This window comes from Trichoderma breve, chromosome 3 (assembly GCF_028502605.1).
Source record: "Trichoderma breve strain T069 chromosome 3, whole genome shotgun sequence".
Lineage (NCBI taxonomy): Eukaryota > Fungi > Ascomycota > Sordariomycetes > Hypocreales > Hypocreaceae > Trichoderma > Trichoderma breve.
The window spans coordinates 4,085,888-4,108,275 of NC_079234.1; the positions used below are offsets into that span (position 1 = coordinate 4,085,888).

The window sequence follows — 22,388 nt, forward strand, 5'->3', positions numbered from 1 at the left end:
ATTTCGACAACCGCGTAGATCATACGGCGTGATGACATTAATAGGTGATAGCCTCTAGTATGTGTATTTCTGTAACTGCTCAGAGCCTAGATATGGTCTATGTCAAGATGCGATAGTCTTTGAAGTATGTCGTTCGTGCAGCAGCGTCTGCCAACTTCACCGTAAAGTCCCTGTACCCCCTCCCCCCCAGGTGGACCAATGCTGTGCTCGACGGTCTCTTGGTTGAGCGCACTGACCGATGGTACTTCTTTATCCAACTCTTCCTCTCCATCGCTGGACGGTTTGTTTCTTTCTAGCAAGATAATAATGGAAATCCTTGAATAAGTGTTGCAGTGACGACGAATACGCCAAGTGGCTCGCTGGCACGGAGGGGAATATAGTAGTCTGTGTTATCGCGTCGAGGAGGGAAAATTCTCAGGGGACACGGCACACCTAGGTTGTATTAGGAAGAAGCCATATCGAACATGGAGAAGAAGAGCGCTTACGGGTTTCCATAGATCAGCCTCGCTTGCAGGGACCTGTCTGAAACTTTCTCAACCTGCAGTGACACCACCAGCCCGCTTCCAGATGGCCCCTTCAGAGTATGTCGTGCTGGCTATACGGGCGATTGAATGTATTGTCTAAGTATAAACCTCAACACTCTATAGGCATTGAACCTTTTGTGTTCAACAGCTATCTTCGAGGGCAGCCATGGAGCCCCTGCGGCCCACTTCCAGAGGGCCGGTATGATCCGCTGCCAGGAGGCATTCGAGGATTATGGCCAAGCAGCTCTTTGCCAAGGAATTGGCCTGTTCCAGGAAGAGTTTTAGGAATTGCTGAAGAGTTGTGTGTGGACAAAACGTAATAGGATATTGTAATCATAATTGGATATCGTAATAATAATTCAAGTAATATTGTTGTGGGAGTGTGAGGAGAAGAGAGAAGGGGAGGGGGAGAAAGAGAAAGGAAAGGAGGAGAGTAAACAGAGTAACGCCCCGCTAAGCAAGCGAAGTTTGAGTGCAGTTGCCCAGTATGTGAGGCGTCGCAATGGCAACGTAGCCTCGATGGTTCATAGCTCCATTTTGTCAAGATCTTCCGGTTAGAGTGATGTAAATACATGTATATAATTAAGAATTACATAATAGCGAGAAGTGAGCGCTGCCGTAAAGTTAGAGAGAAGACGGTGTTATTATGTCCTACTGTCGCCCAACGACGACAGGATCAAGATGTGTGCCGCCAGCATCTTCTTTTATTATACACGGAGAGTCATTTGATTGGTCACCCCAATATCATCTACGTCTAGGTTATCCGTACATGTCTCTTCTGCGCTCTGTCGTACCACTTGCTATGCTGCATTTGATCGCGGTGTGATATCCACTTTAAATGGCTTCAGTTTTCTATTTATCGTCTCTTTTACGAAGAGGAATTGCATTAACAACACACGATGCGAAATACGATCTAACCGAATGGACGCCTACGAAGTAATAAGCCAGCTTCTCCCACCCCACGATGTTTCATCGACGGCTTTCTCTGTATTGGCGAAGCCGGCTGAAAGGATACTATCTGTATCTATTTCCGGTAGATATGTGTGTGATTTGTCAAATATCGTTGCGTCTCACAAGCAGTCAAGCTGGATATGATGAGACTGGGGGCATGTTTGGATAAAGAGATGAAGTGAGACGCAGAAAGTTTCCGGTTCCAAGTCCAAGATATAGAGAAGTTACATACTACAAATGGGTAAATGGATGTGACATTGATGGTGCCCAAGAGGCTTCACCTAACACATACCGTAAAATCTTGCATTCATGTATGGAACATCACCACTGAAATGAGCACGCTGTTATCTGAGCATCTTGCTGCGAACCAACAGATCCTTTCAAATATTGGCGATCTATCCATACATGTAATCACATACACACACGAAGAAACACAAAGGTAACCATTGATTACATGTATTCAATCCTTTCACGAATATTACCAGTTCTGGGTTGTATTTGTCACAGATGGATACATGTTTCCCGCTAAGGTGGCACTACAAGGACGAACTCAAGACCGATCTGCCAACTAAATCAAGGGCCGTTCCGCTGTGGGAATCAAGAATTACACAGATGGGTCTGTAAGCTCAGAGCGTAGCAATGCAAAACTCAAAATAAAATAAAGTAATTCGTATTATGGCTCATTGAAAGATAGACAAACTCCAAGTATGCCCGTGCCCTTATATCCCATTAACCAGATACAATACAAACTCCATATCCCCAAGCCTTTCAAATAACAGTCAAATATCGTCGGTATATCCAGCACCCGTAATTAAACAGCTCATCCTAAAGTCAAATGGTGCGTAAAGCCCGAATTATCAAGTCCAAAGCAGAAGCATAGATGCTTTTATATCTGCAAAAAAGAAAAGTCCGTTCCACCAATGTACTTGGTCAGCCGCTCCCTCGATTTGCATCTGCGGCGGCGCTTCCCTCTGCTGCCTGTTCATCATCGTCAACCTGGACAATCTTCCACCTCTTGACCGACCCTTGCATGTCGGCCCACAGATCAGTCGGCAGGAACTCGCCGACCTCTGACCGGAAAGCCTCTCGCTCAAGACGGTCGGTTTCGAGCATCTTGTCGATAGTCTCCTGTGCTTTGCGCCAAGTAGCTTGCACTTTGTCCTCGACGTTCCGGCGACGCGCAACCTCCATCAGCAAGCCGTGATAGGCGCTCGCATATCCTTCGTAAAACTCGGTCATCTGTGTCATCTCCTCAAGCTTGGTAAATACGACGTCCTTTTCCATCTCCCATCGGGTCCGAAAGTCCTCTTCGGCGGCCAGGTAGTCGGCAAGGCGGTCACCGACCTCTCCCAGCTCAGCATATGCATCAAGCATACCCAGGTGCGCCTTTCTAGTCTGTTCTGTGTGCTCTCCCAGTTCATTATACTTGCGCTCCACTTCGGCAAGATGCTCCTGGATATCGTGCACGACGCCTTCCACCAACTGCGCATCATGTATGACCACTCGTAGCATTTCGGCTCTATCTTCTGCTGTTTGTGGCTCGAGGTCGGATCGGTTGGACTCTTGCTCGGCAATGACTCCAGATATTGAGACGCTCTCGCCGCCTTGGGACTGGGTAACCTCGGCTGCCTTTCTGCGGGCCAAGGCTGCAGCTCCCTCGGTCGTTCGTATAGCCGTAACGCACATGTCGAAATGCTGCGTCAGGGAGGCTAGAGATTCTGCCATGGTGGCCGAGTGCTCGAACAAGTCGAAGAGTAGTTTTGATGCGGGTTCTTGAGATTCGGGCATTTCCACATTCTCAATGATTTTCTTGATATTTCGGATATCGGTTTCGAGCCGGAGTAGGTCGCCATCGAATGAAATTTGGATCGCCTATAGCATCACCCATCATGGTCAGCAAACAAACTCCGACCTAGTGTTATGGAAACACGTACCTGCAGCTCCTCTATGCATTGTTTCATGGCATTTCGCATCCCGTGGACGCTCCCCTCGTCCACAAAGTCCAGCAGGCTCTTCCTAGGCTCCCCCTTGGGCCGTAGCGTCGTATCAACAGGCGTCGTCGTTAGCATATCCATCGTGGCCTTGAGTTGTCCATCGACCTCATCCATCCGCCTGACAAGCTTCACAAAGTCCTTCTTCCCCCATTCACACGTCGCTTGCAGGCTCTTGCCCACACGGCCTAGAATCAGCACCTGGTCGGCAATGGCATTTCGCAGAAACCCCGTCTGGGCCGCCAGCATGACCGTGTCTTCGTGAGACTGTCGTGCCGCCGTCACGATTTCGTCGGCTCGCAGCACAAGCGTCATCGATGACAGCGATCGCTTCGATACTAGCAGATGGTTGACGAGAGTGTCGACCGAGATGGCCATGTGGTCGCTGGATGGCCTCAGCGAGCCGGCCGATGATGAGCCCGGACTGCGCCGAGTCGAAGCCGCAGGCGAAACAGCAGCCATGGTGAGTTGTATCGTGTATCGCAGAATCTGGTGTCGTCTCAATGGAAGGATGCCTCAGGCTACATGATGAGCTGAAGCAGAGATGGGTTGAGTTTGACGAAGAGACGAAAGAGAGAGAACGTGACTCTCCGGGAGCTTCAAACTTCTGGGGAGGCTGATAAGACGCTGATAAGCCACCCAGGCGTCATGCCGGTGTCAACCTGCTGGACTTTACTGCTTTTAGCGCTCAATGGTCCCCTGCAGTGCATACAGTGCAGTGTAAAGCGCCGCATACTGCAGGTACAGATACCCGCCGTTACACCGCAATTGCAGGTGAGTTGCCCGGCACTGGTACATCCCAGCCCCTGACAGGTGCGCTAGCTTCACTAACGGTTAGCACACTTGGCGCTGGGCGAGTCCCCCGAATCGGTGTGACGCAATTATTGAACTGGAATGCGGAAATGCTAATGCAGCTCCGTGCCTCCATTTGTGTCTGGACTTGAGTAGGTGAGCTTTGCTGCCGGTGATGCTTGTTGGATCTAAATCTTCTGGGGTGGCTGTGGAGGTATAAAGCATTCATTCAGCTGAATTCTTGTCGTAGTCGTATTCGTGTGTGAGTCAATTCGTGCTCGACATTCTGTACGAGTAAGTGCATGTATCTGTCCATATACATGTAGGCAAAGAGTTACTCGCATACTAGGTGAATCTCTTTATTTTGTGCCAGTTCTTTGTTCAAGAGATTGCCATTCGCAAGCTCATCTCCATCAATTGAGTGATTTCTATCCGATAACCTCAACATTCCAATAATCTGCTTCGTCTTTGTTCTTCCACCTTTGGTCCGTGCGTCTTCGTCATTCACTACCTCCTCCAAAAAAGACTCCCCAGACGGAAGAAACGGCGTTTCCGCCTCTTGATCCAAACCAAACTTGCTATCGAGTACCCTCTCTAATTCATTGCTATTAAGTAAATAGAGTTTCCGCAACGATGTATATGATATGCTTCCCTTGTTATGATGAGACGTGTAAGATGGAACAAACGGAGAACTCCGAAAGGGTGCTACCTGATAGACACCTATTCACACAATAACCAAATCACAGCTCTACCATCTCTCAAGTCATGGATGCCAATGTCCAAAAAAGCTCATAATGCTGTATTAATTCGGAGATTCGTCAAAATACACGTTTCTATAGAAACAATTCTAACAAGCAGAGTCTTGTCTAGCAAAATCATAAACGCATCATCTATGCGAAATGCATCAAAACATCCAAACATGGCTCCATGCATACCATACCCAAAATCACTCTACTGAAAGACCAATGCTTCCTCCCGCCTCCTCCGTAAGGCCCACGCCACCGGCATTATTCTGCGCATCATCAAGATCCGCCTGGCCCTTGGTGCCCATCCCATCCAGCTCACCACCTTCCATTACAGTCAGGAGCTCCAGCTCATCGTCCTTGGAATAGACGCGGATGCCCACAATGCACACGGCGTTCCACGGCGCCGGCATCTTCTCTTCCTCCGTATCGTAGTCGTCCCGCGCTGCAGGGCTGGGATACGGGAAGGATCTGGGCTTGCGTGTGTAGTCGTCGCTGCTATACAGCTCTTCCCAGTCCTCGACTGGGGAGTCGGATGAGTCTCCATCTGATTCTTCTTCTACAGCCGGGGCATCTTCAGCTGGTGTTGTCTTCTCCTCAGTCTTCTCCTCAGCGTCAGCAGCCGGCTTGGGCTCATCAGCTGCGTCTTCCGAGGCAGGGGGAGCTCCACTAATCGGCGGCACGTCTTCCTTCTTCTCTTCTGAAGGGAAAACGATGGCATCCTCTGACTTTGGAGTGTCCGTGGGTGAACCGTCAGAATCAGAATCTGAGCCGTCATTGATGTCCTTGAGCGAAAGTTTGCCAACATCAATGGCATCGATTGATGCGGCCAGGGAATCCTTCTCTTCCGCATCCTCAGATTTTTGCTTGATCTCGACAGTGGGCTCAACAACGTCCGGTCGCTTCTTCTCCTCGGCTTCCTTCTTCTTGAGCTCCTTCCTCCGCTCCTTCTTCTCGCCATTCTTCTGCTTCTGCTTCTTAGCAATATCACGGCTGATGTGACGCCTCTCCCACTGCCTGCGGCGCTCCTGCTGGCGGCACGAGGAGGCCTTTTGCTGGTCTCGCTGCTTGCGGATCTTGGCGACCTTGTCCATGTGCTCCCACGCCTTGCTGTGCGCCAAGTCGTAAGCATATCCAACTTGGGCAAGCTTTTCGTTTTCGACGCGGCCTTGGCTTTCTCTCTTGACCACGTCCTCCACAGATGGCTGCTCCTGGTCACGCTGACCAGTTACCTTGAGATAAACGGTATAGTTTCCAGAGGGGAGATCAGGAAGCTCCACTGAGACTGATCGCTTCATGAAGTAGTTGCCGTGAGATCGCACAATGTAATCTTCCGCATCAGGTCGGTCTTCGTAGTGGAGGCGGAAGTGGAGGCGGAAGCTATACTGGCCCTGAAGACCCTTGAAGTATCGGCCATCCAATTGAGATAAAACGAGAATCAGCGGAGAGTCCTTGGTCAGCTTGATGCGGAACTTTTCATGATACTCGGCCTTCCACGGAACGTCGACGCCGATCCACCGCTGGCAGCAGCGCCAGTCGGGGTCTCTGAACAAGCGAGTCCGGTCAAAGTGAGTGTATTTGCGGACCAAGTCTTCAAAGGAGATCCAAAACACTGAGTCGCTGCCAAACTTGTGTCCCAGCTCCTCTTGAACTTCGGTGGTCCACTCCTTGGAGCCGTCGCTCCATGGACCCTCCCAAAGGCCCTTGCGGATTTCTCCCCAGGGGTTGCGGAGCTTTACCAGGCGTTGGCCTGACTTGAGAGTGCGGGCATCGGTGACAACGTAAGCGTGGGCCTCACTAATGCCATCACGCTGTCCGTAGCCATAGTCCAAGAGGCCCGTCGAGCAGCCAAACATAAACTCCTTGTTGACCTTGGACATTTCATTGTCCCAAAATTCATCAAGGTCGAGAATGTCAGACGTGAGCAGCTCAGTAGTAACTCCACCGGAGAGATCCTCCAAGCCCTCTCCGATCCATCCACCCGAAAGCGAGGCATAGTCTCCGTGGGCTTTCGCGTAGGCCTTCTCCAGGAGCGGCACCCAGGTCTCATTTTGGTCCTTGCACTGGGCAAAGAACAGTGCCTTGGAGCCCGTCTGATATGTCTTTCTATAGACAGATTCAACATCTTCGCGGTCGATCTGCTGGAGGAGGTCACGCTGCATGCTCGGTGAGTCCCAGCAGGGAGACTTGAGATACAGCTTGTCGTCGACAATTGAGTAGACCCACTCTCCATCTCTGTAGAAGACAAATCCGTAAATACCAACTTCTGTTGAAAAAAGAATGGTCAGCATCGCTATCATGTACAACATCACCGGCGTGTCTCTATCTTACTGGTATCATAGGCGACGCAACAGCGCTTCACGCCATCTTTGACACTAGCCAATGCAGTCAAGCTGGACATCAGCCAGCAGTCGCCGAGGCCTCCTTGCTTCACATCGCTTCCGTCGACATTGCCCATGAATGTGGGCTTGTCGAAAATCTCATGAACTCTCTTAACAGCCTTTGGGACGACAGCTTTGGAGCCCAGCAGAGTAGATCTGCTAACCTCAAACTTGTTGGTGCCAATGTAGTTGAGCGTGTTACCCTTTTCGTACTTTAAATCCCAGTCCTAGTGATAACGGTCAGCCAACCCATATAAACAGAGCAATTCTCCAAGTGGTCACTCACCAGATCCCAGCCAGGGTCACGGTATCTCATATTGACTCTCTTGCACTCCTTAACAATCTTTTGGACCTTGCGTCGGCATTCTTCAGCAGCCCGCTCGTATCCTTCCGAGATCAACTCGTTCGGCCGATCCAACCCCGACCGCGGTGCGACAACGGGGTCAAAGGGAAGCACTGAAAGTGCCTTGTGAAACTTGCGGTTCGAAAATTTCTTCCATACTTTGTTGATGGACTGCTGGGGCGGCAGTCTCTTCTTCCGCTTCTTCTTCTGGTCCTGGTTGTTGCCTGACGAGGCCGGTTGCGAGCGCGGACGACGAGGGTCGTCTGACTCTTCTGATGAGCTGTAACCGTGCATCTTGTGTCTATATTCTATCGCAAGAAACCAAAACAGCAAAACAAATGTACTCTAAAGAGTGATGGGTGAAAATATGAAGGAATGTGGCATGCAATGAAATGGAGGAAAGGCTCAGGAGCAGAGCCGGTGTTCGGGGGGCAAGGCCATAAATACTCATACACAGATTTTCTTCTAGTCCCAAACCTTCTTTAACTATCTACGGAAACTGCCTAACTGTCCGGCACGAGGGCGAGGCAAATTTGGCGTGGCTTTGCGACTTTCACCGACAACAAAGGATGGACGCCCATTTGCCATATCAGACAAAGAGGCCTCGGACCCATGCTAGGCCCAACCTCTAGCTGGAGCCGCCGGCTTTGAGATCTGTACATACGCTTGTGGGGTGCGCTATCGGTCGGGGCTAGGATGGGGGGCCGCCGTGGACATCCCTTGTTTGGTACTGTATGGAGTATGCATGCCTACAGTAGGACAAAGAAGACGCTGACGGACGGGCCAATGTCGAGTGAAGATGAAGCCAGCTTCAGGCGGCAACGAGGTCCTTCTCGAGTTGAGCCATGAAAGGCGGCAGTTGGTCATTGGATCATGACTGCTGCCAAAGGATCTCTCCGCATGAAGCCCTTTGTTGCACAAATTGGCTCTTTTCATACTCTCCTCAGCTTATCCAACCAGAAGCGGTGCTGAAAACTGTCAGAAGATGGTGGGCAAGCGCATTGACGCCCAAACGAGGTGCGTTGCGTGTGTATAAGTGCTGTGTGTACTGTGTCTTGTCACCGTGGGTGGCGTGGGAACCATGTATGTAATCACGCCGTTTCTTCCCAAGACAAAGCCTCCTTGGCTGATAAATCCGCAGAATGATGTGCAATTCTCTTATCCGCAACGACCTTTTGCTTTGAAGGGTCTTACAGCAAGCGTATCCACTGAATCGTTTGAATCCGTGGGGTCCGACGTTCCCCCTGACCGCAGGGTCCCACACAACCACAGCCGCCAACTGTCTAGCGGGATGGGATGGATGTCTCAAAGGGATTTTCGTTTTTCAGGGTCCAAACACCATCACGACGACTCAGCTGGTTGCCTGGACCGGGCCATGGTTGAATCGCCGCGGATTCACAAAGAGAATCGCATTGGGCAGTAGATCAAGGTGAGGAGGTTAGTAGCGGATGTCCAGAGGAAAATATTGGCCTATCACTGCCGTGATCACGTCTTATGCTGACCACCAAAGACGAGCCCAAACAGCGCAGTGCATAAGGGTAGTCTGGGCTCCTTGCATATCGCGGCTCGTTTTACAGGCTGATCCGACAAAAGAGGGATAATGTGACTGGGAGTTGCGGACGCTTGGCTGTTACCAGAGCCCGCATAAGATCAACATTTGCCACTTCCGACGCCGGGGGCTCAATAGTATCGCTTGGACTGTACGAACAAACGAAAGAACGGTCTCGCTCCCTCGCAAGCACCAGAGTGCTGTGCTCCCATCCCCTTCCTATTCCATTCATTCTTTCCTCTCTCGTATACAGTATGGAGGGTGCCAAGGGTGCCAGTAAGACAGATACCTTCTCTTTCAAGGTGATCGACAAGTGCAATTGACGCTCTCCGAAACGCTGTCCGATACCGAATACCCCGAAGGAAGTGTGTCTGCGTCAACTCGCGGCGCTTAAGTGCAATCACAATCCATCCCGTTTGATACCCGAAACTCGGGGTTTTTAGGTTGGCATTCACAAGAGTCAATAGTGCCCGATGAAGGAGCGCTGGTGCTGCGAGGGAACCTCAGCACAACCGAGACGCCACCACTCACAACCCGAGAGAATGTCTGGCTTGACCGCCAAGGAGGACGAAATCGCAAAATGGCGGCCACACCGACAGCCTAGAGGCGCAAAAACGAGACGCGGTGCTCGTCCGTCAAGAGGTCACACACAGTACCAGGTAGCCCCCAAGTAGTCGGTACCCAGACTCTGGACCAGAACTGGAGCAGAGCCTCTGAGCATCGAGAGCCGACAAGCGTCGCTTCAACCTCTGGGGAACGGCTGAAGGACCCTGACAGCCGCCACAAGCACGATTCCCCACCATCCAGTGCCGACGAGACAATGCGCGGCTGCAGAAACACGTGGCTGCAAATCGCCATTGCCGAATATCTCCTCAGCCGGATATCGAGGCCGGTGAATCACCTGCTGGATTGATCGTATCCAGAAATAGGGCAACAGGCAGCCGAGTCTGGGGGAGGCTGAATCTTTGATGCGCGTCAGAGGCGAGGCTGAATCTGAATTGCTGGGGGGATGAAGAAGCGAAGCCAGTATCGTAAAGGGCAAGTAAAAAGCTGTAGGGCACAAGCAGGCAGAATCAGGACCCCTAAAATTGCTGTGCTGAAATTACCCGTAGCGAATCAACCAATTACTAAGGCGGGCGGTGGCGCCTTACAGTGGCCGTGGCGGGTGTTGGTTCCCCTTCTGGAGGGCCTTCCAGAACCCCTGCATGGCGATAAGGTTTTCTCTTATCAGGCTGCCTCCGAAGACGGGCCTCTTTGAATGATTCATTTCTCTCGTCCAATGGCAATTTGATGACAGATTGGCGGCTATATTGCACTGTGCTGGAATTAATTGGTTCTTGATATTGCGACATTTTTGATGCTACCTGCTCATGTGGTTTGCTGCCTAGAGGTTGCTTGACCGTGAAGCTTTAGTGCCGGGCGTCTTATTGGCGCTAACAAGCACAGTAGTGTAGGACTTGGTGATGTGGGTTGCTGTAGTTGTGAAAGCTCATGACCACAAGAATGAGTCAATGCCGTATATATGGGATACTCGCCATATGAGGAACTATTGTTCGAGCTGAAGAGTTGGCAAATAAGCTCCGAAAAGAGCCTCAATCATGAGTAGCAGAGACGTCTCCCCTCGTTCTACAGCTGGCTCATAAGCTATTGTATGTAAGTCATCGTAGGCATATGCACGTATATACACCTCTGAGCATGTATTACATGCATATTCGATATTAAAATCTCATATTGGTAGTTTCACTTGGGTAGTTGACAAATAGCTCCTTCTTTCACCAAAGAGTTATTATCATGACGAGCAGAGAAACTCATCTGTTAACTAATGACGCTTGTAAGCCATCAAAGACGAATACACGTATACAGGCTTCAAACATACGCTTCATTTCCCATATTCAAATCTTAAAAATGGCAACGTAACTTTCATTATTCCTAACAATCCGCAACTCGTGTACTCGCCGTCTTTGGATTCGGAGCCTGCTCCCCCAAAGCTCTCGGCAACGCCTCCTCTCTCTCAGCCTCAACATCGTCTTCATCCACTCCCACAACAAACACCTCCCGATTCCTCCTCTCCACACGCCTCCTCCACGGCCCGTAAACCAAAACAGACCCTATCCCAACAATGACAAAAAGCCCACATATGCTCCCGCCAATAATGTCAAAGTGGTCTCCAACAGCCGAGACGCCGTCCCAGAAGCGGCCCGTCGGGTTTGCCACGTTCTGCGCCAGTGACAGGACCTGGATGATGCCGATGAAAGCAGAAACAACAACGGTGATGCCAGTGAGGACAATGGAGTAATACAAAATGGCAACAACGTCTCGCGAAAAGGCCTTGGACGTGTAGAGTGCCATCATCAACGCCCCGTCAGTGCTATCTACAAGACACATGCCAGCTAAAAGAAAACCCATGTCAGAATTCAGAACGTCCATTACTCTCGTCAAGCAAACTCACATGTAAACAGAATTGGGAAAATGAGAATCAGCCAGATGCTTGTCCCCTGCACGGCTTGGATGCTCGCAATTCCCAAAACAGCAATCTCTGAGCTCGTATCAAACCCGAGCCCAAAAACCACGCCCAGCGGATACATCTTCCACGGCCGGTCAATCGTTTTGAGGAACACTTTCAGAAGTCGCGTCATAAACCCGCCTCCCTCGAGCTGAAGCTGGTTATTCGCCTGCGCCGCAGCAGCGTCTTCCTCGTCCAGATCATCGCCATCGCCAGCCCTCCGCTGCGCAAGAACCTCTTTGAGCCTCTTTACCAGCTTATAAAGCACCCATCCATTACCCAAACATAAAATTATGAGCACTGCCGCACTGACGCTCGTACCAATGATGTTTCCCACTCGTTGGAACCCGTCAAAGCGTTCTCTTAATGCACCACTCGTCGCCGCGACGACATGCACGTAATGATCACGATAGTGCTGTGACCAAGTGAGAAGAACGTCCCTACGGTGGCTGGTCGCTGTCCAGAAGCAATAAGCCGCCTCGTCATGAGGTCAATTGCCGCGATGTGATCTGCATCGAGAGCATGGCGAAGGCCCAGGGCGTATGAAAGCGCAGCAGGCGAGATGAGAGCCGGATGGAAATGGAGGACTATGGCGACGACGATCCATACCAGGAGATTGACAGTGATGAGAATGGCAATTATGCGGATGCTGTTGGAGGGGATGCCATGAAGAAACTTGGGCTTGGGGGGAAGTCGGACAGAGGGGAACTGGAGGGGCATCGTTGACGAGGCGGAATCATCGCTCTGCGACCTCTCGAACCAGCAATTATCGTGGAAAAGAATAGCAGCTGTTTATTTTTGCCCTTTGATATTTATCCGTAGAAGCAGCCCCTCTCCTCCATCTTAGGGCTGCGTTTATCAATACCCGCGATTGCTGCACACGGCACGACATCAAGTTTCGATATCAGCGTTGCATCACCAAACCAGGACTAATAAGCGATTGCCCCGCCTGTGATTTGCTGATAAGGACGGGCGGAATTGGAGCTAAGATCGCGATATACAATTTAGTTTGGAGATAGCTGGACGGCGTTGTGTAATACCGCTTGTAGCGCTTACACATCGTATCTACTGTGACCAATGTGTGTATACAGATACATGTAGTCTTGAGTAAAAGGTGGGAATATCAGTAATTTTTGATACATCTTGGTTTTATTATCTAGAGGCAGATTCAATAATCCTGCTTGCGCTTGGTAGGTAGTTGAGCAAGAAAAGAAGAAATGCAGAAATGCAGTAAATGCGGGGAAGACCGCTGCTCGAGTCATTTCTCCATACATGCAATCCATATTATATCTTGCATGAGGCACCAGTTCACGATATCGTTACATGTCTATGAATTAATCCAAATTCCTACACATTCTATATCATTCAATGCAATCTCATTATTATACCTTTTGAAATAAATAAATAAATAAATAACTCCCAGCTTCACATTCACGTCCCCAAATCCCTCCCATCACTCCACAGCCAACCCCTCAGCCCCAACCTTCTTCGCCTCCTCATTCAACGCATCAATCTCAGCCCTCACCAGCGGAACTCCCGTCTTCTCCCTCTCCCTCTGCGTCAATTGCTCAATCTCTCCCGGGAAATAAATCCTATCCACCCCCGCCGCCTTCTGCGATCCCACCACCCGTCCATACAAATACTCCATCCTGCCCCGGAACTCGTCCAGGTCCATAAACAGGTCCGGCTTCACAGCAACGAGGAAATGTCCCACGTCCGCCGGCTTCGAAGGGTCATACGGATTCGTCACATGTCCCGCAAATGCAGAACCAGACAAGACTCCCGAAAAGACATCCATCATGATGGCCAGCGCCGACCCCTTCGGCCCGCCCATCGGCAGCATCACGCCGCCCAGCGCCGCCTCCGGGTCGTCTGTCGGCCTGCCCTCCGCATCCAACGCCCAATCCAGCGGAATCTTCTCGCCCCTCCTTTTTGCCTTGTAAATCTTGCCCCGTGCCGCCACCGACGGTGCCATGTCCAAGATGAAATTCTCCATGTCTCCCTTTCCTGGCGCACCACACGCTATGGGTGACACGCCCATGAGCTTCTCCCGTCCGCCCCAAGCAGGCAGCGCGGGGCTCGAGTTTGTAAAGACGAGGCTCATCATGTCGGCGTCCAACGCCTGCTGCACCACCCACGCACTCATTCCAAAGTGATTTGAGTGCTTGACGCTGGCTAGGCCAATTCCATAGACTTTTGCCGCTTCAATGGCCGCCGCCATGCCCATGTGAGCAGCTACGAAGCCAAAGCCATTGCGTCCATCGACTTGGGCCACGACGGGTGTCACTTGCTTCAGCTCTGGCTGTGCTCCGGCATCCAGGACACCCTGTCGAATCCGCTCCATATATGAAGGAATACGGTTCATGCCGTGTGTATCGACGCCTCGTAGATCAGCAGCAATGAGACAACGTGCTACTATTGCCGCATTGTCAGGGGACACGCCATTGCCCTGAAGAATGTCCTTGACAAGACGCCGGGCCTCTTCAGCTGCGACATGGATTTTCTGTGCACTTTCCGCTTCGGCCATGTTGTATGTGATTTAATTGAGCTGAGTGCCAGTGTTATACTGAGACTCAAAGAGAAAAGTGATGATTAAGTAGATGTTCAGTTCGTTTCATTGCCAGTGGAAGTGGACGTGATGTTAGTCAAGATGGCGGGGCTCCGACAGCGATCTCGGGCTCCGCGCGGAGATGAAAGTTCCCAACAAACAAACAGACAGACAATGACGAGTTGAATACACTTGGACATGCGTAATCCCTTAACCAATCAATCAATTCCATCAATCAGGACAACAAGAATTCGCCTCGGTGAATTTGAAGCATCGTTTTGTCTTTGCGAGCTCCCACTTCACCCCGCAATCCGCTCTATAAACGGAGCACTCCGCAGGCAGGCACGGAGCGCTCCGTGTCGATAACGGCAATTAGTGCTCAACAGCTGCCAATGTTCAATTATCATATGGCAACCAAAATAATAGCGAAAATAAGAAAAATGAAAAGAAATATTCATATTACTTGTTTCACTCAAATCGTAGGGCAAAAAAAGATGGCAAAAACAAATTCGACTCGGTGAAGAGCCAATGCGTCATCCGGAACTCGAATCCGGGCCTCAACTTTTCGTGTTAATGGAAGAGTTGAATCCTAACCCCTAGACCAATGACGCTTTGTTGTTGGCTAGTGACAAACTTTTCTAACTCATATAGCACTAGCAGCGTCTCAACCAAGACACCAACACGCCTCTCAATCTCACGATCGACTGGCGAAGCGACTCACTCAACATCCCATAAGAGGTAAAGCCTTGCTTTCATACATGGAGCATCGATGCAAAGCATATTCGTGTAAATGCAGGGCTACTACCCCGCTATAGAGAAATGCGCCCAGTTTGTCAATCGGAGGAGAACGGGTAAACACAGAGCCATCGTTTTGATAGCCAGATATGCTTTATCTAGCTCTCAACCTTCGATTTCATACGATTACCAACGACCATCATATGCTTCAAAACAAAGTGCCTTTACCAATTTCCGTCGTGGCTCATCAAAAAGGTCATCATCAGTTGACGCCATCTTCAATTGCATGATCGATATGACAGATCACCTGAAATATGATGAAAGGTGTACGAGGCACTCAGCTAGTAAGGCCACTGGTACCGTCAACTTCCTCAACGTTCGTTGTCCTTTTCTTCCAGTAAAAAACTCTCTTTTGCGATGATACAATATTATCAGATTCCATAGGAAATTAAAAACGTCTACATATGAACCTGAGAGAATAACAACTTCAACCCCTTGTATAAACCACATTGGTTTGCGAGACTTGAGCCTTACGCCGTAAAGAGAAAATCATCCACGCCTGGCTTTATCCCGCCGTCCATTGTTTTACGGCTTGTAATTTATCTCATATAATTTCACAATGCAGCTTTCACAAAATACAATCTCCATCAAAGCCGCCACACCCAGCCCAATCTAACATCATCTCCCTGACACATGCAAACCCCCATCAAAAAAACATAAACATAAACCATTTCAAGTCATAAAACACCAAACCCCTTAATTCTCCGTATACTCATCCGGCTCCAAACCCCCCTCACATCCCCCCCTAATCACCGGATTACACCTCGCCCCCTTTCCCCCAGGCAACCTCACAGCGTAATCGCACCCCCACCGCGAACTCAGCTCATAGCCCGCAAAGTCCGTCGACACAATGTGCGCCCCCGACCGAAGCGCCGCGTCTCGCCGAGAAATATCGCATTTCTCCTTGAAGACCGTTCTGAGGGGCTCGTCGGCGCGGGTGCGGACCCAGTAGTTTGCGCGGACTTGGGCCTGGATGAACTCGACATCTGTATCGGTCAAAGGATCGTTAAGCTATACAACATCACATCCCCTCGTCAGCTTACATACGCTTCACCCAACAGAACATCATCATCAAACTCACCCTTTGGAACGCACAGTCGCCTTGTCCAGGCGCACTATTCGTAAACAGCACTCTCCCCTCCAGATTCGGCCGCCCCTCAATATACGCATCACGCACATCATGAACCGGCCCATTATCCATAAGGAAAAAGATTCTTCCCCTTGCGCTGTCCAAGTCCGGCCAGCCGTACTTCAAGATGGATTCCTCCAGCGTCAGGCCGTCTCTGCGTACATCATCTGGGGTGATGAGCTGCGACTTGTCAAAGACGGACCGAATCTCCTCATCCATGAGATTCAAAAGATCAGTGTCCCACGGTACCACCTTGGCGCCGCCGAGCCTTTCTCCCAGCTCCTCAGCCGTCTTGAACTCCATCATAATGGGGAGAGGCACGCTATCCGGGTGCGCATCCATCCACGTCTTGATAACTTGCAGACAGGACACCAGCGTCGAGCAAGTAGTGTGATAGTCTACATCCGGTATATGCAGCACCTTTGTACCCTTCTTCTTAAGCTTCGGATCATCAAGCGGGCCCAACCTGGCAAACCTTCTAAGCAGCGGGTCACTATACATGCCACCCTCAGGATCCGCGAGCAAGTCCAGCCTGTAAACCCGTTAACAACCCTCTCCCTTCTCACATCATCGTACCTTATTCATGGGGAGAGAGCCTCACTCTAAATTCCTCACGTGGAGATACTCCAGCTGCACGTCCAGAGCAGCATGCGAGTACTGCAAATCCGTAGCCGCAGATGTCCATGCAGTCTGAAGATCGCGCTCCGCCTTGGGTGCTTCGACGTGATAGCTGTTGTGCGACCCGACAACCTGCATGTGATTCATCCGCACCGCTCCCTTTGTCCAGACCAGCCCATTTGCGCCGCAATCCCACAGAAGCCCATGCTGAGAGCAGTCGCCCGCGAGGACCTTCTGAGACGTCGAGGGAACGGCCACTGCACCAAGGGCGACTAAAGACAAGATAGATATCAGCTCTTGAATTCCGCAATTTCGCCCCAAAGGAAAGTTGTAATAAAGAAAATAAAATCACCAATGAAATGAGTACATGCATTGAGCATCCACTCCACTTACATAAAACACAGATGAAATGTCGCGATATCATCGTCGCAATGCCGTCACGTGCACTCCCTCTTCTCCAAGTTCAAAGCGTCGGAATGTCCGGGGGCAACGAAACGAAAACGTCAATCAATTCTCAATACAGCGTATCAATGAAAGAAAAAAAGATGGCTCCTAGAGAGACTATAAATCCCGATGGGCACTCTGGAATGGAAGAGAAAGAAGAAAGATGGAAAATGCGGCGTGTAGTTGACGGGAGGCAAATCAAAAATGGCGGATGACACAAGTGAGACAAGCCACAGGGGACTACCGACCGCCATTAGCAGCCAACTTGCGTCAACTTCAGGTATGGAGCCCATCTTTGGTGATCCTTGCTCTGTGACTGGTCGTGACAACCTCCAAAGGGACGATCATTGGGGGCCACATGATTGCTCGGCCGTTCCTCTCAACCTTGAGTCAACCTCCAACTGCCGTTGCAGCGTATCACGGCTGTTGCTTGTTCCTGAGCATCTTGTCTGCTGCCATGCTGTCTCGGACCCATTGATGCGGGCTTCACTTACACAGTAAAAGGTGGCGTCAAGCATTCATTATTCATGATTTTACAGTGCAATACAAGTACTCCATCTGCAAGAGTCAATACCTAATTATCAGATAAAAATAGTTAGTGGACGCATCCACGGTAATTATCATCTAGACTACCTATCAAAACTTGTTCCTTCACTGCGCCTAATCAATCCGTAGCTAACGCGCCTGTCCTGTCCCACCCATCCATCACCTAGCAAAGCAACAGAAAGAAGCAAAGGTCAAGGGAAGCAAGATGAAAAAAAAGGTCTCCTGCCCTGCCCAATCCATGGTATAACGTTACAAATCATACAAAAATACATCATTCCTCAGTGAGCCTGCTGCTCACGCGCCTCGCGCGGCCACTCCTTCGAACTCCTGAATCTTCGTCTTTCCGATTGGTGTTACCTGCTCTATTGGGCCCTCTCTTGGTCGCCCTGCCCCGATCGTCATCCGCCTCCTGTGTATCATCTCTGCTCTCGCTCAAAAGTTTTCGACCTCTTGCCCTCCGCTCGTCGTTGGAATCGAGGAATCGATGGATCATCCTGTGGTCGAGGATTCGCTCTTCTTTGTCTGAAGGCCCCGTCTTATCCGTCTTGGGCCATGCGTAGCCGTATAGCTTCGAGTGCCGCTCGCACCTGGGGCAGGAAGACCGAGTAAAGTAAGCATTCTGCTGAACAAAGTAGTCGCTGCAGTTTGTGCACTGAATCCAAGCCATGTCGGGCTCCGAGAGGAGCAACGGCGTGAGCACATAGTCGCCCGGTTTTCGTACTCGGGAGGGAGGTGGTGTCGATTGTTTGGGAATTGCAGCCTGTCGTTTGCGGCGTTTCGGCTTGTCTGCACTCGTTGTCGCCGCCTCTATTGTTGATTCAGCCTCAGCCTCCGCTGCAATTTCTATGTCTAGCTGCGTCTTGACGTGGATTTCCGCCTCGATTTTTATTTCTGGCTGCTCCTGTTCCGGCTGCTCATCTTCTGGTTCAGATATGAGCTCAAACTTTGACTCGACCACGGGCTGTCTAGCCACTCGCACATTCGCCACAAAAGGGTAGTATGCTTCGGCAGAATCATCGGTAGATGATGGATCATTGAGAATGGAAGAAATAGACATGGTTATCAGTTGCCGCGGCCTTGGGATCGGCTGAACCAGGGCCTCTACCGGTACCATGTCGGGAGATGCACGGCTTCCCATGCTCCGAGGAGAAACAGGCTCCACCGTGATGCTGGTGACGTCTTTATAACCGTGTCGCTGCTCATTCTTTGATGTGTCTAAACGCTCTGCTTGGGATCTTGGCGGCGTCTGTGCCTCTGGCTGCGGGCTCTCCTTCTCGGGCGACGCGGTATCCGTCTCCGGGGCATCTGCATGGCTGGGGGTCACGCTCCTGGTACTCGACGAGTCATCAAAGCTCGAGGCCGCGCTAGGGAGAGAGAGTAGATTTGACGAAGCGTTTGATGACTCGGACAAGAGCTTGAGCTTCTTGGCCGGTGTGATTGGTGGAGTTGCCATTGCGTCCATGGCTCGTTTTCGACCTCGGGGGGTTGCTTCTGGCGCGGGTGTCGGAATCGAGGATGTTTCCTGCGCATCCTGTTTCTTCACCTTTGGCTTCGTCTTGTAAATGCGTGGCCGCATGTCGGGAGTCACCGAGGAAGTGCGCGAGGAGCCCCCAATGCTGTCGTCTCTCCGTCGTCTGCGCAGAGAGTATGTCTCTTTCCCTCCATCGTTTTCGACGCTGATTTTTACATTGACCGCTTCGCCTTCGGGTGCCCATCCATTCCTCAGCTCCTTTTCGCACGTTCGACACAAACACTCGCAGTTGTCTTCCCCAAAATAGCAATCGCTGTACGTGACTGTAATCTCCTCGCCGACTTCAATGGGTCGAGAGGCCACAATCTCAATGGTGGACTGGCTGGTAGTCATGAGCTTGGCGTTTGCGCGACAATCGTGGTTGGCGAATCGCGCCGGTCCCATGAACAAGCTGGTGCACTTCTTCCTCGAGCTGACCACAATGCTAAAGTCCTTTTTGCGGACCGTGATTTCTGTTTCCTCCTCGGGGGTGATGTTGATTTGTATGCCAGAAAGATACTTGATTGTCTCATTGCGCTTAATGTATCGCCTGGCAATTACACATGCTTCGTGGGTCACAATGGTGTATCGGTTGGTGGTGCTGACCTCCCAAGGGCAGTCGGGCATGTAAATGCGAAGATATCGTCGCAGATGTTGTACAAAATCGGCCTTTTCCTTGTCCAGCTTCAGACCATTGACATACCTCTTGAGGCCGTCCACAGACGTCAACAGCCGTTTTTCGGCGGCCTCAAGGTCCTTGTTTACAACGACATCTTCTTGGATGATTTTGGCCACCTCACCTTCTCGGATCCCCCGTGATGGATGGTAAGACGAGCGATTCTTGGGAACAGTGGCCCAATAAAAAGCCTGGCGCAAATCAAATTAGATGCCCATCTTTTACTTGCATTGCGCACTCAAACTCACATGGTCGACGAGCGCATCCGTTAGAATGTCGTCGTAGGCAGCCAGCTGGGAGAGGGTCAAGCGCTGCTTCTTGGCCGTTGCCCCGGCAGCCTTTGGCGGCGGCATTGTCTAGACGGGGATTATTTGTCTGCAGAAAGATACCACCGGATGCAAACCCGTAAATCCACACGAGCAAGAATCGCAGAGGGCGAGAGAGAGAGAGAGAATGAGGGGTTTTTGCTGGCGCCAACAAGATGTTGTTGTTTTTTTTTTGCAAGGAGCGGACAGAGAGAGCTCAAGATTCCCTCATAACTCTAATTTCCACCCCGTCAGCGCTGCGCCGGCTGCCGTCACGGATGAAACACGCAGCAAGGCTCCGCGACCGTCGCAAATCTCGCAAACCGCGGTCACTCTGGCGATCAGAAGCACAAGCCGATGCGCACAGGAGTGAGTTGCGGCGTCGAGAAAGAAAAGAAGCTCTGTTCTTGTCACCTGAAGCGTCTCGACGTCATCACTTTCAAGCTACCCTATCCAGCCATGTAATGGCGAGATCCAAAGTCAAAAGGGAAGTGAAGCAGCCGGAAAGGACGGGAAGATTGATGAAGCAAATAGCAGCGCAAAATCCGTAAGAGAAGAAAAAACCAAGAAGAAGGAAGAAGAAGAAAAAGTGAGGCTGTTGGCAGTGCCTCGGAAAAGTCTCATGCCATGCAAGGCCCAGAAAACATTGCAAGTGAGAAAGACTGGAGGTGAAAGTGAAAGGGGCGCCTTGCAGGAAACCGCAGCTGCCATGCAATGGGCTGGTCACCGCACTGCACTAGAAATGGATATTCTTAGCACTAAGCTCTAGCAGGGAACAGGCGCTGCCAGCAGCCAACGAGCAGCAAGAATTTGCCAGCTCCGGCCGCCCCCCCATGCCAATTTGGCTGTCCGGGCGACGGATGGAGAAGCCTTTGAAGCTCCAGTTTTTCCCGTTTTTGCCCTTTTCAGCGAGCTTGGAGAAAGACAGGGATTTGTTACGTGTGAGGTGTGTTGATCCAGATTCAGCCCCCTGGGAAGAGCCGAGAATTAGCCAGCCACTGGGGATGCCGGACGGAGTACACTAAAAAGTCACCGACGAGCTGGTTCCGGGAAGCACGTGATATCGAAAAGTCTCAACGCCAGAGGTGGGCTTTTGGCGATGCCTTCAGTTGGGATGAGACTGACGATTGATTGGATGAGCTTTGCATAATTGCTGGTGCTGCTGCTGTTGTTTCTTGTCTACAGTCACAATGATTCAATTAAAGGTGAGCAGCCTCATTGACAGCTCCTCTTCTTCCCCTCCCACTACAACAGCCATGCTAATCACCTGCCTTCAACGAACAGACGATGCTCAACTGCATCGACAACTCGGGCGCTGCCCTTGTCGAATGCGCCCTCGTCGTCGGCCAAAAGCGACACGCCAGAATAGGTACCTTTACACCCTCTCAAACAAAAACACCTACAACAATCCCCAATTCTATCGAGTACATCCAATTCTAACTCAACCCCCCCCGAAAACCCTCAGGTGACCGCATCGTCGTCGTCGTCCAGGAACAGCGCGGCTCCTCCTCCTCCGGCATGGCCGGCATCTCTGCCGCCGCCAAAGTCAAGCGCGGCGACATCCGCCACGCCGTCGTCGTCCGCACCAGGTACCCCACGCAGCGCCGCGACGGCACCGTCGTGCGCTTCGACGACAACGCCTGCGTCCTGCTCAACAAGTCGGGCGACCCCGTCGGCACCCGCATCAACGGCGCCGTGGGCGCTGAGCTGAAGCGCAAGAAGTGGAGCAAGATTCTGTCCATGGCACCCATGCAGGCATAAGGGAATAGAGGACAAGAGAGAGGGGGGGGGGGGGGGGGGGAGGAGAGAGGGAGAGAGAGGAATAGAGGCAGCTGGATAGATATCACAAAATGCAGGAGGGGCAACTGGTGTCGTCTCCATGTACGAGTTGGGATCATGTACGATTACGAAAATACTCTCTGGTGGCATTTACTTTACATGGCGTTTACGAAATGAGACATTTGATCAAGAAGAAACAATCTTTTTTTTTTTTTTGTGTGTACAACGAATTTGAGTTGCAAGACTATCTAGGTATGAAAG

The 22,388-nt window shown here is 51.0% G+C and overlaps 7 protein-coding genes across 7 annotated transcripts; 1 reads left to right on the plus strand and 6 right to left on the minus strand.

Moving 5' to 3' along the window:
* Positions 1–2,405: 2,405 nt before the first annotated feature.
* T069G_05652 (autophagy protein apg17 domain-containing protein) lies at positions 2,406–3,928 on the minus strand (the record flags this gene model as incomplete). Its single annotated transcript, XM_056172862.1, has 2 exons — positions 2,406–3,347; positions 3,410–3,928. 2 exons carry the CDS (start codon positions 3,926–3,928, stop codon positions 2,406–2,408), a joined length of 1,461 nt encoding a protein of 486 aa, XP_056029720.1.
* Positions 3,929–5,204: 1,276 nt separating this feature from the next.
* On the minus strand, positions 5,205–8,019 carry T069G_05653 (calpain family cysteine protease domain-containing protein; the record flags this gene model as incomplete). The annotated part of the gene is made up of 4 exons (XM_056172863.1): positions 5,205–5,701; positions 5,753–7,267; positions 7,333–7,609; positions 7,669–8,019. 4 exons carry the CDS (start codon positions 8,017–8,019, stop codon positions 5,205–5,207), a joined length of 2,640 nt encoding a protein of 879 aa, XP_056029721.1.
* Positions 8,020–11,203: 3,184 nt separating this feature from the next.
* T069G_05654 (high-affinity nickel-transport protein domain-containing protein) lies at positions 11,204–12,497 on the minus strand (the record flags this gene model as incomplete). The annotated part of the gene is made up of 4 exons (XM_056172864.1): positions 11,204–11,382; positions 11,422–11,664; positions 11,724–12,033; positions 12,222–12,497. 4 exons carry the CDS (start codon positions 12,495–12,497, stop codon positions 11,204–11,206), a joined length of 1,008 nt encoding a protein of 335 aa, XP_056029722.1.
* A 733-nt stretch (positions 12,498–13,230) lies between these two features.
* Positions 13,231–14,304, minus strand: T069G_05655 (malate/L-lactate dehydrogenase domain-containing protein; the record flags this gene model as incomplete). The annotated part of the gene is made up of 1 exon (XM_056172865.1): positions 13,231–14,304. The coding sequence occupies one exon, from the start codon at positions 14,302–14,304 to the stop codon at positions 13,231–13,233; it is 1,074 nt and encodes a 357-aa protein (XP_056029723.1).
* Positions 14,305–15,816: 1,512 nt separating this feature from the next.
* T069G_05656 (phosphoinositide phospholipase c, ca2+-dependent domain-containing protein) lies at positions 15,817–17,291 on the minus strand (the record flags this gene model as incomplete). The annotated part of the gene is made up of 6 exons (XM_056172866.1): positions 15,817–15,865; positions 15,926–16,131; positions 16,202–16,235; positions 16,311–16,781; positions 16,851–17,139; positions 17,261–17,291. The coding sequence occupies 6 exons, from the start codon at positions 17,289–17,291 to the stop codon at positions 15,817–15,819; spliced, it is 1,080 nt and encodes a 359-aa protein (XP_056029724.1).
* An 837-nt stretch (positions 17,292–18,128) lies between these two features.
* Positions 18,129–20,396, minus strand: T069G_05657 (SET domain-containing protein; the record flags this gene model as incomplete). Its single annotated transcript, XM_056172867.1, has 2 exons — positions 18,129–20,234; positions 20,292–20,396. The coding sequence occupies 2 exons, from the start codon at positions 20,394–20,396 to the stop codon at positions 18,129–18,131; spliced, it is 2,211 nt and encodes a 736-aa protein (XP_056029725.1).
* A 1,142-nt stretch (positions 20,397–21,538) lies between these two features.
* Positions 21,539–22,109, plus strand: T069G_05658 (ribosomal protein l14p/L23e domain-containing protein; the record flags this gene model as incomplete). Its single annotated transcript, XM_056172868.1, has 3 exons — positions 21,539–21,553; positions 21,633–21,717; positions 21,814–22,109. The coding sequence occupies 3 exons, from the start codon at positions 21,539–21,541 to the stop codon at positions 22,107–22,109; spliced, it is 396 nt and encodes a 131-aa protein (XP_056029726.1).
* Positions 22,110–22,388: the final 279 nt, after the last annotated feature.